Raw genomic sequence first — 13960 nt, 5'->3', positions numbered from 1 at the left:
GGAAGGGGAACATCACACACTGGGGCCTATCATGGGGGTGGGGGAGGGGGGAGGGATTGCATTGGTAGTTATACCTGATGTAAATGATGGGTGCTGACGAGTTGATGGGTGCAGCACACCAACATGGCACAAGTATACATATGTAACAAATCTGCACGTCATGCACATGTACCCTAGAACTTAAAGTATAATAATAATTTTTAAAAAAAAAACAGCAATATGATAATAATACAAAACCTTAATACCCCACTTTCAATTGCAGATAGAACCACAATTTCTATTACAATTTCAATTATAGACAGAATATCAACAAAGAAACAGTAGACCTGAACAACACTGTAGATCAAATGGACCTAACAGACATATACAGAATATTCAAAACAGCAACAGCAGAATGCACATACTCTTAAGTTGCACATGGAAGATTCTTCAGTATGGAAAGTATGTTGGGTCACAAAACAAGTCTTAACAAATTTAATAAGACGAAATCATACCAGGTACCTTTTCCAAACACAGTAAAATAAAACTAGAAATCAATAGCAGAAAGAAAACTGAAAAACTCACAAATGTTTGGAAATTAAACAACACAATTTTGAACAACCAGTGGGTCCAAAAAGCTATCAAAATGGATATTAAAAAGTATCTCAGCACAAACGAAAACAAAAACAAGTAGCAGCAAAAGAAGTACTAAGTGGAAAGTTTTAGTGATAAATGCATACATTAAAAGGAAAGATCTCAAATAAACAACCTAACTCTACATCTCAAGGAACTAGGAAAAGAACAAATGAAACTCCAAATTGTCAAAAGAAATGGAAAGATAAAGATTAGAGTAGAAATAAGTGAAATAAAGATTAGAAAAACAATAGGAAAAGTCAAGGTAACTACAAGTTGTTTTTTTGAGCAGATAAACAAATTTAACAAACTTTTATCTAAATTAAATAAGATAGAAGACTCAAATAAATATAATCAGAAATGAAAGGTGATACATTACAACTGATGCCATAGAAATAAAAAGGTTAAGAGACTAATATGAACAGTATATACTGGCAAACTGAATAATATAGATGAGACAGATAAATTACTAGATACATACAACCTACAAAAACTGAATCATGAATAAATGGAAGGCTTGAACACATCTTTAAGTAGTAAGGAGATTTAATAGGCAACCAAATACCTCCCAACAACAACAAAACCAAGACCAGACGGCTTCATTGGCAAATTCCATGAAACATTTAAAAAAGAATTAATGCCAATCATTCTCAAGCTCTTCCAAAAAGATTGCAAGGAAGAGAACACTTCAAAACTCATTGTCTGAGGCCCTGATATCAAAGTCAGACAAAGACACCATAAGAAAAGAAAACTACAGACCAATATCATGATTAACACAGATGCAAAAAAGCACTACAAAATACTAGCAAACTGAATTCAACAGCAGATCAAAAGGATCATACATCGTGACCAAGTAGGATTCATTCCTGGGATGCAAGAATAGTTTAACACATGAAAATCAATTAATATGATACACCACATCAATATAATGAAAGATAAGAATTGCATAATCCTTTCAATAGATGTAGAAAATGCATTTGATAAAATTCATTACCCTCTCATGATAAAATGCTCAGCAAACTAGAAATGAAGGGAAATTACCCCAACATATCAAAGGCCATATATGAAAAACTTACAGTTAACATCATATTCAACAGAGAAAACTGAAAGCTTTCCACTGACATCAAAAACAAGACAAGGATGCCCACTCTCATCATTTCTTTTCAATTGAAAAAAATTAGGCAAGAAAGAGAAATACAATTCATCCAAATTGGAAAGCAAGAAGTAAAATTGTACCTGTTGGCAGATACTGTGATGTTCTACATGGAAAACCCTAAAGGCTCCACAAAAAAACTGCCAGAACTAGTAAACAAATAAGAAAAGTTTCCGGATACAAAATCCACATGAAGTAATTAGTTGCCTTTCATCATACTACCTGACTTCAAACTACACTACAAGGCTACTGTAACCAAAACAGCATGGTACTGGTACCAAAACAGATATATAGACCAATGGAACAGAACAGAGGCCTCAGAAATAATGCCACACATCTACAACCATCTGATCTTGGACAAATATGACAAAAACAAGCAATGAGGAAAGGACTCCCTATTTAGTAAATAGCGTTGGGAAAACTTGCTAGCTATATGCAGAAAACTTAAACTGGACCCCTTCCTTACACCTTATACAAAAATTAACTCAAGATGGATTAAAGACTTAAATGTAAGACCTAAAACTATAAAAACCCTAGAAGAAAACCTACGCAATACCATTCAGGACATAGGCGTGGGCAAAGACTGCATGACTAAAACACCAAAAGCAATTGCAACAAAAACCAAAATTGATGAATGGGATCTAATTAAACTAAAGAGCTTTAGCACAGCAAAAGAAACTATCATCAGAGTGAACAGGCAACCTACAGAATGGGAGAAAATTTTTGCAATCTACTCATCTGACAAAGGGCTAATATCGAGAATCTGCAAAGAACTTAAACAAATTTACAAGAAAAAAAAAAACAACCCCATCAAAAAGGGGGCAAAGGCTATGAACAGACACTTCTCAAAAGAAGACATTTATGTGGCCAACAAACATATGAAAAAAAGCTCATCATCACTGGTCATTAGAGACATGCAAATCAAAACCACAATGAGACACCATCTCATGCCAGTTAGAATGGCAATCAGTAAAAAGTCAGGAAACAACAGATGCTGAAGAGTATGTGGAGAAATAGGAACGCTTTTACACTGTTGGTGGGAGTGTAAATTAGTTCAACCATTCAGGAAGACAGTGTGGAAATTCCTCAAGGATCGGGAACCAGAAAGAACATTTGGCCCAGCAATTCAATTACTGGGTATATACCCAAAGGATTATAAATCATTCTACTATAAAGACACATGCACACATATGTTTATTGCAGTACTATTCACAACAGCAAAGACTTGGAACCAACCCAAATGCCCATCAATGATAAACTGGTTAAAGAAAATGTGGCACATATACACCATGGAAGACCATGCAGCCATAAAAGGATGAGTTCATGTCCTTTGCAGGGACATGGATGAAGCTAGAAACCAACATTCTCAGCAAACTAACACAGGAACAGAAAGCCAAACACCACATGTTCTCACTCATAAGTGGGAGCTGAACAATGAAAACATGGACACAGAGTGGAACATCACACACTGGGGCCTATTGGGGGATGGGGGGCTGGGGAGGGATAGCATTAGGAGAAATACCTGATATAGATGACATGTTGATAGGTGCAGCAAACTACCACGGCACATGTATACCTATGTAACAAACCTGCACGTTCTGCACATGTATCCCAGAACTTAAAGTATAATTTAAAAAATTATTAGTTGCCTTTCTATACACTAGTAATAAACTGAGAAAGAAGTTAGGAGAGCAATACCAATTACAATAGCATCCAAGATAAATACTTAAGAATAAACCTAACTGTGGAAGTGAAATGATTTGTACACTGAGAACTATAAAATATTGATTAAATAAAGAAGGCACAAACAAATGTAATGGCATCCTGGGTGCACAGACTGAAAGACTTTCTGTTGTTAAAGTGCCCATACTACCCAAAGTGATCTACAGATTGAATGCAATCCCTATCAAAATCTTAATAGAATTTTTAACAGAAAGTTTTTTTTTTAATTCTAAAATTCACATGGAAGCACAAAAGACCCCAAATAGCCAAAACAACTTTGAAGAAGAAAGACAAAGCTAAAGGCATTACACTTCTTATTTCAAAATTTGTTACAAACCTCAGTAATTAAAACAGCATTGTCCTGGCATAAAGACAGTTATATAGACCTCTGGAACAGAATATAAAGCCCACAAGTAAATCCACAAATATTCAGTCAACTGATCTTCAAAAAGGGTGCCAAGAATACACAATTGGGAACAGGCAGTCTCCTCAATAAATGTTGCTGGGAAAACTGGATATTTACATGACAAAAAATTAAATTGGACCTTTATCTTATATCATACACAAAAAATCAACTTAAAATGGATTAAAGACCTGAACTGTAAGATCTGAAACTGTAAAACTCCTAGAAGAAAAACTGAGGGGGAAAGGCTTCATTTTCTAAATGAAGATGTTTTAGAATAGACATTGGTGTTAGCAATGGTTTCCTGGACTTGACACCAAAAACACAGGCAACAAAAACAAAAATAGACAAGAGGAACTACATCAAAGTAAAAAGCTTCTGCTCAGCAAAATAAACAATGAAGAGTAAAATGCAAGCTATGGAAAGGGAGAAAAGATCTGAAACCACATGTTTGATGAGGAGTTAATTTCCAAAATATACAAAGGAACACCTAGAGCTCAATAGGAAAAAAACTAATAAGCTGACTTAAGAAAGGGCAATGAACTAGAACAGACATTTATCCAAAGACCTACAAACAACCTCAGAGAAGCAAACAATACATAGAATGATGGTTGCCAAGGGCTAGAGAGAGCTGGAAAATGAGAGTTGCTAATTAACGGGTATAAAATTTCAGTTATGTAAGATGAATAGTAACAATACTGCATTGTGCAGTTCAAAATCTTTTAAAGGGTAGATCTCATGTTAAATGTTCTTACTGCCATAAAGTAAAAAATATAAATAAAATAAAATAATATTGAAAATAAATTGCAATGCAATAAGCAGTACTCTTAAGTGTACCATTGTGAGACTGCTCCACAAACACTACAAATCCCAAGGCGAAAATTGAGTGACTAGTCAAAATTATCTGAGGATGTCTCAAAACATGTTCCCTGGTGCACACAGTCTTACAGAATTTTTAACAATTTCATTTTTTAATTTCTCAGAGAATTTTTAAAACCCAATTCACACCTGTTAATGAGGTTGCATTCGCCCAACTACTCAATAAAGCACTTTGCTGCCTAATACGGTAACATCATCGAAAACCCACTGTTTGGATTTGCTTTCTGTGGCATTTTGTCAATAGGTCTAACACATCTAGTCTGATCTATTCAGGTTCATTTACCATGTACCAACCCTGTTAGTTTAAAAGCCAACTTTACCTCCAGAGTCTATTCCAAATCTATAATATTCAATCCTTCACTCGTCCATTTACCTCTGTAATAGATTCAAGGGTCAAATAAGATCAGTGTTTTAGACCTAATAATTTTTAGGTCCACATGCAAATGTATTTGAAATGCTTATATCTTAACATTTTAACTTCTACCTGAAAATTTCAATGAGAGAAAAACTATACAGGTTCACTATAAATGCATGCAAAATAGACAGTAAACAAGGAAAGATCAGATTTTGCTCTCATATTTACAATTGAATTTCTCCCTTCCTTGTGACCACTGGTTATTCTAATGGAAATCCTTGTCAAATGCTATATAATAAAAAGTTTTGATTATAAAGAAGATTGGAATTTTTGGCAGCTCTGGTTTATGATTTTATATCTATAGGTTTAAAAAGACTTCTGTAGAATAATAAAAGCTGAAGCACTTCACTAAAGGCAAAATGTGATTTCTGTAATGACATTTCTTTTCAAACTGATAGGAACAATATAAAAATCCCATGCTTAAATAAATGAAAAGTTACCAAGTATCTTTGATGTCAGTTTGAGGACCTTTAATAATTTTTTTCTTGCCCATGTTTCAATAACTAAATGACCCCATTCAACTCTTTTCTTTATAGATACAGAGTAAAATACCTTTATGTCAGGAAATTGCCCCAGGTAGGTATCCAGTGTTAGCAAGGACCCATCCACAAGTTTTTGATGGAAGTCTTCCCACAGCACATCACATTTCTAAAAGAAATAAAGAGACCACTGCTGAGTTATTTTAATTGGATACCTTTCACCAAACTCCTAAAAAGTATCTGAAACTATAAAATTAGACAAGTAATACTTTTCCAGATATGAGATGCTAGGGAAAAATGAGAATCATTTAATAATGCAATAAAATTTTAAAGCAATTTGTCCACTGGTTCTAGCTAGCAAAACAGGCTAGCTCATTAAAATTGTATTGCTGATTCTAAATTACCAAAGAATGCAGAAACTTCAAAAGATCCCCACCCTATAGATGGACTTTGGGGCTAAGAGAATAATTCCACTAAGACAATTTGCTTCTGAAGCACTCCATGAAATTAGAACACAATCCACACTGAAATAAACAACAAATCATTTCTGAATCCTCCACAGGGAAAACAGAAAAGTTACAGTCATATTGGGAAAGGTCTTACCATTTATGCAGTATCAATTATGTTAAACACACAATGAATATTAGGTATTAGTATTATTACACTAGTATTCCCACTGTCACTATGTTAAGGCATTCTCACAATTGTTTTATGAGAAAAGACTTTGTTTCCACAGTACAGAAGAGGATACTGAAGCCCAGAGATGTCATATAACTTGGCCAAAGTTATGCAGTTGATAAATGACAGACACAGGTTTCAACTCAGATTTGTCTCCTTGAACTCAAAGCCATGATATGAAAGTCATGATATGACTATCACACCGGGCTGCCTCACCAGGGGACTTTTTAATCCCAGCTGTGTGACTTCGGGGACCTAGACCTCCCTGAATTTCAATTTCCCCAGTTAAATGAGTTAGCAATGTAAAGTGCTTCACAGAATTTCAGGCAAATAGCAGGTACTCAAGAATGTCATCTTCAATTTTCTCTCACTAGTACATTCCGGGTCTCTTGACAGAGTCTGCTCTTTGTCACCCAATCTCTATCCTTTCTTCCTTCCTACTAACTGAACCTCCCATTTTAGCTGGGCACTTGGCCACCTAGGATAAAGACTCTACTTCCCAGACTCCTTTGCAACCACGTGCGGTCATGTGGCTGTGTTCTAGACAATGGGATATACTTTCAGGAAGTGTCCTGAAAAAGAAGGAAGGAGTGGGCTGTCTTCCAGACTTCATCCTCCTTGCTAACTGGTATGCAGAAACAAGAGCTGATGGCCAGTGCTCAGAGAGTACCTTGCCCCTGAAGCCAGACTAAAAATGGCAAACATGGGCCCCTCATACTTGTGGGGCCGATATGCAATGCCTGGACTGCCGACGTTTAAATTCCTCTATGTGAGACATAAGTTTTCATCTTGTTAACACACACACACTTTTAAAATTTGCTTTTGTTTCTTTTTCACACTTTGAAAAGTAGTCCTAATTTTTACACATCTCAATTTAAGAATTTTATGCAAACCAAAACATTCAAATCCACTGTTTAAAAAGGCTCAACTGCTGACGTGAGTAGACCCTCTGAACACGCAGTATTCAGTTTCTTCATCATTACAAGAGCCTATGTTTGCATCTGCAACTGAGGATTCCAAAAATCCTGGCAGCTGCAAGAACCAAGGTAGGATAACAGCCATTTCCTAAAAAACAAATGCCAACAGTGGCCTTTGCCATACATAGAATGTAATGCAGTATTTTGAAAAGTTATTAACATAAATTTCTATTATTCCCTTAAAAATTCTTTTCTTTCGCGATGAATTTTCAGTTATACCACTAATTAGAAATTTACAAAGTGTTCAGCAACATGATGTTGAAATACTGTGTTCTAATTGAAGAAATATGAGAAGATGCAATTACTTAATAATTGCATCTGAAAGTAATGTGTGCGGTCTGGTTTGGCCAAACCTACATCCTGAAAGTTTTTGAAAGATGTAAAAGAACCAACAAGCGCTTTCTTCATAAATAAGTCTCTGTTAGTATCTCAGTTATAAGAAGATTATGAAGCTTAATGTCAGGATGTCAGAATTGTCATGGAGCAGCCTAGGACTCTGCTGTTAACACTTGTTTTCCAAAGCCGCACAGACATTCAGTGCATCACCTATCAGACCTTCCCCTGAGCTCTGGCTGCCACATCGAACTTAGGTCGTCTGTACCTAAGTGAGCTGCAATAACTCACCTGGAGTAGCGGACATGACGAACAACTGCTCTTTGTTTTAACAAAGAACTTGGATGTGAGACAATCTGTGACTGGCAGTTGTCTCACATCAGTAATCATAACATGTACCAAACACTGAGTAGGTAGAGGACATCCACACAAAGGCAATAAGTGTCCTATTAGTGGGTACAATTGTTTTTCTCATTTTGTAGATGAGGAAACTAAAGCCTAAGAAGATTAAAGAACTAGTCCAACATCACACAGCGATACTCAGTCTCTGGTCCATTCTGCTTTCGACAAAGTGAAACCCACTTACTCACTTCCCGTCAGCCAGACAGCCCCCAGCCAGAAACCTGATTTCAGGTGTTAAGACATGTCTAGGGCCAAAGCCATCCTGAAATCAAATTCCTTTTAACATTCTGACTTTGTGCTTGTCTTCATGAAGTGAATATCTGTGAATGGACTAGCTGATGTTAAAGTGGAATGGACCCTCTTCTGAACTCCTGTCCCTGCATTTGGGGAAGGATAGTCAATAGCAGGATTGAGATGAGGGGGTGAAGTTGGGACACAATTCACACTGTGATCCATGTCTGCTAGAAATGGGCTGCTAAGGCTTGTAGAGAGGACAGAAAAATGATATTGTCATTTTGCAAAAAGGAATCTTAAAATACTGCTCTCTACCCAAGTGGTTTTATGATCATCTTCACTTTTATTTTCTTCGAGATGGCTCTGTTGCCCAGGCTGGAGTGCAGTGGTGCGATCTTGGCTCACTGCAACCTCTGCCTCCTGGGGTCAAGCAATTCTGCCTCAGCTTCCTGAGTAGCTGGGATTACAGGCATGTGTCACCATGCCCGGCTAATCTTTCTGTATTTTTATTTCACTATTTTGGCCAGGCTGATCTCAAATTCCTGACCTCAGGCAATTCACCCGCCTCGGCCTCTCAAAGTGTTGGGATTACAGGTGTGAGCCACCGCGCCTGGTCCATCTTCACTTTTCACTGTAAGTTTGGAATCATCAGGCAGCAGAACTGCACGGTGCCTTCTTAGCACACTGTCTCACCTCATGATTAAGACTGTGAAGTGTGAAGAGCAAGTCAGGGGACAGGTGGACTGAGCAAGGCTCGTGGGAGCCTCATGGAAGCCACCCCAGTTCTTACCTCGCCAACCATTTTCACATCTTCCCGCCCATACCAATCCGGCTCATAGACTTCATGTAGTGACTCCGTGAGCTTCATGGAGGCCTCTTGCATGCCTAGTGTCGGAGAGAAACAACTCCTGTTACACAGAAATGGGTGAGGATTCTCTTCTCCCTTCCTCCACTTTTTTAAGTGAGAGAAAAATATTGACTACTTGCTAAACATTTAAGGAAAAATTATAAAGGCACAGCTGCTGCTTGTATCTGCTGTCATATCTTTCTTTGAGGGTTTCTAAGACTTATCACATTGTGCATTTTCTATTATTCACTTGATACTGATAGATATGGGGTCTCGGGAAAAATCAACAAATATCCTACTCTGAAAACCACAATAATCATAATGTGTCCTATTATGTGTGCTATCACTTGCCAAGTGGTGTCGGATGCTAAGAACACTCGTCCATACAACCGCAGAGTTCTCAAACTAAAATTAGTCCTAAATGAATTTAAATACAAGGCATAAAGCATTTTTAGAAGGGACTAGAAGTAAAAATTAATAGGATTATAGGGCATAACAGTCAAAAGTGGTTAAGTAGCCTAAAATGGTAAACATGGTTAAAGTGGTTAAATGGTTAAGTTTTAAGTGACCTAAAATTTTTACAAAGAGCAAAGAAAAAAATGTTTGTCATTTTTCAGTATAGTAAGTCCTTACTTAATGTCATCTATAGGTTCTTGCAAAGTGTGACTTTAATTGATATGAAGAATAATGAAACCCATTTTACCCAAGGCTAATTCATATAAATAAGAGTTAAGTTCCCGGGACATATTTTTCACAGACACATCACAAAACTTCTACTAAAGGTCAACACACTTCTAATATTGAACACTGAAATAAATGAGAGCAGTACATACATTTAAGAAAGATTAATAAAAACAAGTAAGATAATTATTTACTTGCTTACTCCAGTTTAGGGTCATGGGTGACCAGATTCTCTCCTAGAGGCTCAGAGTACAAGATGGGAACCAGCCCTGGACAAGATGCATATTACTGCAGCACGCACTCACTCACCCACACTCACTGACACGCCAGTAAACTTCACCTGTATATCTTTGGGACGTGGGAGGAAGTCAAAGTACTGAGAGAAAACGCGGTGTACAAATTCCACACAGACAGTGGCCCTAGCTGAGATTTTTTTTTTTTTCCCATCGTTATTATAACAAAATGATGTTGAATGAAACGATGCTGTTTGAAGACTTGCTGTATTATTTAAAACTATGAATGCAGTTTTAAATCAAAACTCTTAGAAATTTTAGGGTTCCTAAGCCTTTGGGTCTCAATTTTCATTAGGGATACATTTGATATGTTGCAAAACTATGGTTTGCAACATTAAAGAACAACATTAAAGATACATGCTTCTGAGCACAACATGGTGACATAAAGTATCACCCAGTCCTTTTTAGTCTCTGCACAAAGGTTAATGTATGTACTGAAAAGTCACGAAGACAGTTCATGGCTGAGAGCAAAACAAGGTGCCAGGAAGAGCTGGGGACTTGGAGACACGCCTCTGGCAGAAGACTCTCCCTGACAGTGGAAAGGTAGATACGAGCCTTGCTCAGTCCACCTGTCCCCTGATTTGCTCTTCCCACTTCACAGTCTTAATCATGAGGCGAGACAGTGTGCTAAGAAGGCACCGTGCAGTTCTGCTGCCTGATGATTCCAAACTTAAAGAGTGAAAAGTGAAGACGGGCCAGGCACGGTTGCTAACGCCTGTAATCCCAACACTTTGGGAGGTCGAGGCAGGTGAATTGCCTGAGGTCAGGAGTTCGAGATCAGCCTGGCCAAAATAGTGAAATAAAAATACAAAAAAGATTAGCCAGGCATGGTGGCACACACCTGTAATCCCAGCTACTCAGGAAGCTGAGGCCAAGACATCAATGTGGCCAGGTCCCACCTAGTGAGGACTAGCGGGGATAAAAGGGGGCTGGAAACAGGGAGAGGAGAGGAAAATCAGAGCACTGTCATGAGAAATAAAAACCACATCCTGTAAACTTAAGGTCAGTGAATCCTGAGATGAAAATCATTTGTTAAACTGAAAACTCGACACCCTTGCTGGATTGGAGGTAGCTAATTCTGGGTTCAACTGAGAGAAAAGAACAAACTAAAAGATGTCTGAAATGACAGAAGTATATCCTTGAGAAGTGTGTATAAAAGTCCACATGTGACTTGGAGTTTCATAGCACTTGTGTTCTCTTTAGACACAGAACATCTCCCTTCCCTCAGAGCATCACTGGGCACATTCCAGGAAGCCCTTGACAATGAGGTATCCTGCCCACATGAGCTGAAGTGACTTGACCACCATCAAATGAAGCCCTGGCAGAGTCTGGGGTAGGAAAAAAACAGTATGACTCAAGACTCTGGGGACTCTGATGAAACACAGTTGTGCAGGTGAAGGGACAGCAAACAAGAGACAAAACCTGAATCCAACCCCTAGCACTCTGAATCCAAGCAAGGGGGATGCGTTCTCTCGTGATATGGTCAACACTGAGGCGGAAGCTACATTATCCCAAGTGTCCAAATTCACCTTCACCCAAGTACAAGCAAATCTCGATCAAGAAATATATCCCTCAAATTCATACCAAGTGTTAGTCACTAGTGGACCCCCTTCTATAATCCAGATGCCAAAAGACTTCTGGCATTTTCTTTAAATCTTTGTCTTAAGTCTGACGGAAACTAGACATAGCTGTGTAGATAGGTTTTTTAACAATGTCTTAAGAGAAGAAAAAGAAATTTGGCGGCCGGGCGCGGTGGCTCAAGCCTGTAATCCCAGCACTTTGGGAGGCCGAGACGGGCGGATCACGAGGTCAGGAGATCGAGACCATCCTGGTTGACACGGTGAATCCCCGTCTCTACTAAAAAATACAAAAAAACTAGCCGAGCGAGGTGGCGGGCGCCTGTAGTCCCAGCTACTCGGGAGGCTGAGGCAGGAGAATGGCATGAACCCGGGAGGCGGAGCTTGCAGTGAGCCAAGATCACGCCACTGCACTCCAGCCTGGGCGGCAGAGCGAGACTCTGTCTCAAAAAAAAAAAAAAAAAAAAAGAAATTTGGCAACCAAATAATCTTTGTGATAAAAAATAAAATCATGAATATAACCTTAAAATAAAATTATATAAGACTTTAATCATCAAGACTAAAAGCACGATGTTGCAGTAAATATATCTATTAACAGCCAAAAGTAACTACTAATTACAGGGTGGATAAGTGGTGATGGATCATTTGGACAGAAGCCATTTTGACATGGAAATTGTTTTGAGAACATTTCCTCCATAGGATGCACTTTAATGGATACACAGGTGAGAGGCTGCAAGCCTAGCTCCAGACTGGCAGAGCTTTTAGGGATTTAGGGATTACTCTGCTGACAGAGTGTGATGGGCAAATAAAAGCTAAAATACACATTCCCTTCAGAGTAGTTTGGCAACATCAAAGCAGAATAGGTGCTAAATGCTACCTCTGGGGTTGAATAATATACAATATCCAAATTTTCTTAAAAGATTAGTGATTTCTAAAACTGTAAGACAAATGCCCAGCATCATATATAGAAGAATTATTATTATTTTACTATTGGATGGGAATCACTTCACTCTCTTCAAAATTTTGGACCTTCTTCAAGACATTTCATAAAATGTTGTCCATTCCCATTCGCAGCCAAATTTATGAGCTTCTATTTTCATCCTTTAAGACTTGTTGCATAGATTGCACTACTTTATACATACTCCTTGCTTAAAAATAACCTGAAAGTATGTGTTTTAGTTAAAAATAACATCAGTTAAAATAAATAACCAGCAGCAAGGATAAACCATTAAAAGAACGTCTAAAATACTGCAAGTATCTAGCAGCTTTGTCCCATTGCTTAGAAGAGAGTTGTGTAAAAAGACAGCAGCTGCCTCAAAGGAAAGCAAGAGTGGGCATCTTTTTCTTAGATTCTCAAGGAGAACAAGGATGGAACCAAGAGTTGGAACAAAATAGGCAGTTGGTGAAGTAACTCAAGAATAGTCAACCCTACCCCTTAGTTATGCCTACACATAAGACACAAACAAAAACTATTAATGACACCACCTGCACTGTGCTCCATTTAGAGAAAGATCTGGCATGTTCATCATCCATGTGTCTGGCCCCCGCTGCACGTGCACGCTAGTGACTCCCAATTCTAAATTCCTACTGGACATCTCCACTTGGATGTCTTATTAATACCTCAAACTTCACATGTCAAAAACAAACTTTAAATTTTCCTGTCTAAACCTGCTTCATCTCCTTTTCTTAGTTCTCATGAATGCCACCCAGTTGCTCCAGTTTGAAAACTGGAAGTCATCCCAGATTCATCCTCCCAAAGCTCAGTCACCAATTCCACCTGATTCTCAAATCCAGCCCCTTCCTTCCCTGCCCACTGCCCTTCCCTGGATTAGGTACTCATCACCTATGATTTAGATTAGATAACATAATCCACGTAACAGGATTTAGCAAAGTAGCTGGCACAAGCTACTGTCAGCTATCATAATACAAAATATTTTTGGAGGCAACATAACAAAATAATTAAGACTATTATTTGCAATTAATCAGCCTTTGTTAAAAATTTGGTTCCATTACATGTGATTTGTGTGATTTTAGGCAAATTATTAATCACCTATAATCCCAGTTTTCCAAAGTGTAAAATACCAATAAATATACCTGCCACAAGGTTATAGGGAAAATTACATAAACTGAGGCATGTCAAATGCTTATTTCAGTGCCTAGCACATAAGTGCTCAATAAGTGTTAGCTAATAGTATTATTGAAGTATTGGACTACACTTCTACTAAATCTCCATGCAGTTGCACTTCTTCTAGCCTGAATTCCACACAATCACAAT

General features: G+C 38.0%; 1 protein-coding gene across 1 annotated transcript in view; it reads right to left on the bottom strand.

The window, feature by feature from the left end:
- AMPH (amphiphysin) overlaps positions 1-13960 on the bottom strand; it is a 271429-nt gene that overhangs the window by 111230 nt on the left and 146239 nt on the right. The window contains exons 4-5 of the mRNA XM_011972763.1: positions 9078-9172; positions 5737-5832 (exon numbers count right to left, since the gene is read on the bottom strand). Of these exons, the coding sequence (XP_011828153.1) occupies positions 5737-5832; positions 9078-9170 (189 nt within the window). The 5' untranslated portion in view covers positions 9171-9172. The remainder of the gene's footprint in view (positions 1-5736; positions 5833-9077; positions 9173-13960) is intronic.

Source organism: Mandrillus leucophaeus, unplaced genomic scaffold, assembly GCF_000951045.1.
Source record: "Mandrillus leucophaeus isolate KB7577 unplaced genomic scaffold, Mleu.le_1.0 Scaffold100, whole genome shotgun sequence".
NCBI lineage: Eukaryota > Metazoa > Chordata > Mammalia > Primates > Cercopithecidae > Mandrillus > Mandrillus leucophaeus.
This window is presented reverse-complemented; position numbering and strand designations above follow the sequence as displayed.